This window comes from Mus pahari, unplaced genomic scaffold (assembly GCF_900095145.1).
Source record: "Mus pahari unplaced genomic scaffold, PAHARI_EIJ_v1.1 scaffold_13189_1, whole genome shotgun sequence".
Classification (NCBI taxonomy): Eukaryota; Metazoa; Chordata; class Mammalia; order Rodentia; family Muridae; genus Mus; species Mus pahari.
In genome coordinates, this window is record NW_018393471.1 from 3,667 (window position 1) to 8,796 (window position 5,130).

General features: G+C 33.8%; 1 protein-coding gene across 1 annotated transcript; it reads right to left on the reverse strand.

Moving 5' to 3' along the window:
* Window positions 1–258: 258 nt before the first annotated feature.
* LOC110315549 (taste receptor type 2 member 117-like) lies at window positions 259–1,212 on the reverse strand. The gene has a single exon (XM_021189581.1). It carries the CDS (start codon window positions 1,210–1,212, stop codon window positions 259–261), a length of 954 nt encoding a protein of 317 aa, XP_021045240.1.
* Between the last annotated feature and the right edge of the window lie 3,918 nt (window positions 1,213–5,130).

The window sequence follows — 5,130 nt, forward strand, 5'->3', positions numbered from 1 at the left end:
TTGATAGAAAATTGATAAAATTTTGATATATTTATGTTTTAGTGGGTTACAATAAGGTCCTTTTATGATATGTATATTAAGATATAACATTGTACACAACTAGCTAAATTAATAATAGCTTTAATCAGTGATAATTGCAAACAAAACAAATTCATGCAGTCAAAGTCAAAAGATATTTACAATGTAAAAATGAAAAATACAAAAGACATTTGTATCGGTTAATCTTTGTCTAGAATATACACCACAATCTATAGTGTTTTAGAGGTCTAATGTTTCTGCATAATTGCATTTCAGCCTCCACAATACAGAGAGACAGGCCTGTCTCAGCTTCATGTCTCCCCAAATCAAGACATATGAATGGAATGAAGGAAAAGCTGTGTATATAACCTGGCAAAATACAATGTAAATATTTTTCTTCAAAAGTTCATAGTTCCAAAGTTGTATTAAGACAGACAGAATAAAAATGGAGTACAATAGGAGAAATGCAATCACAGTTTGCAAGGCTTTGACATGGGCCGTGGTTCTGGCATCTCTGCCTCCCTGAACATGCTGCTGCATCCTCTTGTGATGTGTCCACAGGGAGAAGATGAGCAGGAGAAAAGTTGACAGGGACAAAACAAAGGGGACAGAGAGGAAAACAATATGAAGACTTAACACTTGCCTCCAACAACTTTCATGATAGTAAAAATTGAAGCTGCATGATATGTTTTTTTGATATTCATTTATGCATAAGATAATTTCCATGTTTATTAGTACAATTTTTAAAATCAGGAGGACCAGTGACACCAGCAGTGTAGCTGAAACTACTTTTCCAACTCTCCACTTTAGATAAAGAAAAAGAGAGATAGAAAAATTGGATATCTTGAGAAAATACAGGACACTGAGGCATGTAGCAAGCCACATGCTGAAATGGTTGGCTATAATCCAAACATTATTACTGACTTGTATCATCCTTGACCGCATAGTTAAATCTGGATATGAAAAGTTGAGTAATAAACTTATAAACAATAAACAGAGCTGAAAAATTCTGGAAATTGACAAAGCAATAAGAATTTGATTAATTAAGGACATTTTCTTTCCCTTAACACAGTCCATACAGTGGACCAGGGCCATGAACCCATTTCCTATTATTCCAATTACTAATTCCATGATTAAAATGACTGAAAGTGTGCTGTGGGAGATAACAAATATTTTCTTCCAAAGATGCTGCATTTTATATATCAGTTATAAAGATTGACTCATATATCCGCTTGACATGTAATTTTTAAAAATGTAGTTTCAACAATTTCTGACAACTTCTGAGTTGATTCTCATAAAGTGATATTTTTCTTAACTCTTCCCCACACACTGTCAGAGGAGCAAACATGCAGGTTTGACAATAACAGAGTCTGAATCTCTTTCCATGAAAATGTGTCTCCTCAAACAGCTCAGGAGTACCAGACCAGATCTGCTTTGCTCACACACAGCTCCTGCAGTATTTTCTGGACAATGATAAGGGAAAAGTTGGAAACTCACATGCTTGCATGAAAATGAAAACGCATTACTTTCATCACTTACCTATATTTATGACAATGTATATATTTTGGTATGATTGTGTTCTGTGAAAAACACTATTAGAAATTCTAAAGTATACAAAAAAATTTTAACAGATATGGGACTTTTTTGGCTATAAGGCTTTATAAGTACTAAAAATTACAGAGACCTTGCCATATGATGTTCGTAACACATTCTGACATTTCACAATATCATGAGGATCTTTAATCTTTCAATATTAAGTAGTAAAAATAATATTGTCTTGTTATTTCACATGCATGAATATATACTTACAATGATCACACTTAAGTACATATTTTTAAGATTCAAATATTGTTTAAATTTTTCTATGATGTATTAATATGGGTTAATATTTATTGTACATATAGATCATGCTTAGTATGGCACAAATTGGTCAGGTCATGCTTTTGAGAGGCTTTATTTGTTCCCTGATGCAATAGGTCTTCACTATCCCTGAATTTAAGATGGGAAACTCTTCTTGTGCTGTGACCAGTCAAGATGAGGATTAGCTAATCCACAAAGCAAGACAATTCCTTACTCCTGGCCTCTCCTTCCATTAGAAAGAAACACCATGAGACAGTATCCAACTTCAATTAACTGACTTCAGTGCCTGCATTGTAAATGTAGCCAACTGTTACCAAAAGAGATAAAGGATGTCATAGATGCTGTGATAGATGAAGAATGAGCAATTTGATACACTGATATTTCAGTATATAAAGAGCAATACAGAGCATAATGAACTAAGTGTAGGAAAGATTGCCAAATATAGTGTAGATGGCAATGAACCACATAAACTGATTTAGAATATTTGATAATAGTACATTCAGTACCTGATGGAACACTGAGCAAAGTAGGTAAACGATTTGAAGATTCACAATTGTCTATCATTTGCATGGTAAGATCCATCCATGTAGATAGCATGTTAGTAACAAGCTGATGTGGCACATATCAAGGGAACATGTAAGAATGGAAAAACACAAATACCTTCAGTGTAGAGGCAGGATGTTTCCTGTGGCTTACCTCCTTCCAGGTAGTAAAATGAGCTCAGGTATGAAGAGAAACAAATAGAACCATGACAAGGGGTGGAGCTGAGTGGATTGGGTACTAATAGAAGGACTTCATGGGATTTCAGGAAATCCTCAGATATGGATTTCCAGCAAGAGTTACACTCACCTGAATGGAGCTCTTCCTGATAACTTTCATTGTGACTTGGAATCATCAAAGTTTCCAACTGGCCAACAACAAATCCTGGGGAGAGAGTCTTTCTAAACAAGAATGACATATAATATTATTCTCACATTTCATCTACAAAAAAAATTAATAGCTTGAATTTTTCAAAATCCAGAATTCAGAGCATTGGAAATGATACATTTTACAGTTTGTCAATCATCTGTTAACATACCAGAACTTTCTTTAAAAGAAGTGCCTCAGAACAAAGTACCATCACCTATTCCAAAGCCAGTGTTAATGTACCTGTTTTATCTATAATTAATTGTATATTATTTTAATTTTTATTTATGACCACTTGATAGGATGATTACACAAAAGTCAAATATTCACAAAAAGGTTTAATTGGCTACAATTTCACTTACTTCTCCATGAAAAAATAAGTGTACTGGTAATAATAATTTGATGTGTATATCTCCATCAATATTTATTTTATAATATTAAAGAATCTCTGAGAAGCTAAGACAATTCCAATAGACTTAGGACGATCAAATCACCTGGAAAGGCAAGCCTTCAAATTACTGAGCTGTGGGCCCTGCAGGTAAAGCAATGCACTCTGAGTCTCCAGCTCTAATGACCCAGGCTGGGGTGAGTTTATAGTGATGTGTCTGTCTTTGAGTCACTTACGTTCCTACCAGTAACCCTTCATACATATTTCCATTAGTAACTGCAGTAAAATTCATTAGGTCCCAAGTTATACTATATGACTCTGATCTGTCACCAGCTGCAAATATGGGTGAGTAGATGCTTGTTCTTTTCTACACAGGAGTATTTACACATCACAGTATTTACATCAAATTTGAAAGTGGTTGGTTACTCCCAAGAGTTCATGGGCAACATAATATGCAGTTGTTGGATTTAAGGAAAAATGATGACACAGGGTTAGTAGGTATAAAAATAGATGGTTCTGCGAAGACTTGGATAGAGGAGTAAAAAGTATTAAAATATATTATATGAAATTATCAAAAACTAATAAAATAGTTTGAAATCATGGTACCTCAGTGACAGCAGGTTCCTTAGGCAAATCTCAGATGATCACAGTCCTCCTGAACATTTTAATTTTTCTATTGTCACCTAGGCACTGGGTTTCAAAATTTTACTAGCTGACATCATAAAACCAAAACATATGCATGGCTTTGAAAAAAATGCAGGAGTAGAATGTAAGATAATATGCTTCTGCATCTTAGTAAACGAGATCATTAGCTTCAAGTGAAACATTAATCTTGGAAGATGAAGAAAGCAAAACATGAAATTCAAGAGTGTAGCAAATTTATTCTCTTTTAGGAATAATAAGCTAGCCTTGAAATCATTGTATGTCACAGTGTTGTCCTTTTTTTGTTTGAAGTTTTTCAAATAAATAAGAAAAAGAAATTTAAGACACGACTAGTAACCAAATGGTAATATAATTTCATGTTAGACATTAGATCCAAACTACATGAGCATGACAGGCAACATCTTTCAAATAAGAATCTGCATCTACTCTGTTTCTTTGTTCCTTAGCTTCTTTCTGACAAAAACCAGGGGAATTATTTATATATAATGCCAAAATATAACTGAAGTCAACATCTGAATGGTAGTTTTTCTCTCTCTGTGTGTGTAGTAGAGGATCCAATAAATAGAATAGAACTATTGTATATGGATTTAACTCCTGGCAGTGCTTGTTTCATTGGCTTCCTCTAGGTGGTAAGGTCTCAAGTCATTACATTTATCTCAAATCCACTTTCCTTAAATATCATCAGTTCTCTGTTGAGACCCTTTGAAGAGGGATTGACTATGTGACAAGGCATAGCTTCTCTGGCTGAGATCTAGTGAAGGTCTGAAGCCTGACAATGCTCAAGTGAACTTCAAAGTTGGTTAACCTCCACTTTTTCCCCACAGTAATCACTGGGAGAATATATATATATATATATATATATATATATATATATATATATATATATATATATATGTAAAATGGAGGCAGTTGTATTTAATTAAGCTTTACCCAAGTCTTGTTGCTTAAAGCTAACCTACTGTGGGAGTGGTTTGTTTTAAAGAAATAAGTAATAAATACTTCAGAAGAGAGAGCTCATGATGTATGCTTTTCAGTAAACATAAAATAATACAAAATAATAGAATAAAACAAATTGTTTTTATATTATAAATTTTATGTAATTATTTTAGTTATAGCTACCATGCTCTCTAGAAGAGGCTCTATATTTGAGCAATGTCAGAAACACGCTCAGTAAGAAAAGAATATAGATAAACTAATCCCCACAGGCTAGAGGGCAGCCCTGCATATCATTTTTGCTGTGGATCTTGATGACTTTGTTGTCCTGAAGAATTCAAAGCAAACTTTCCACAGCTGAC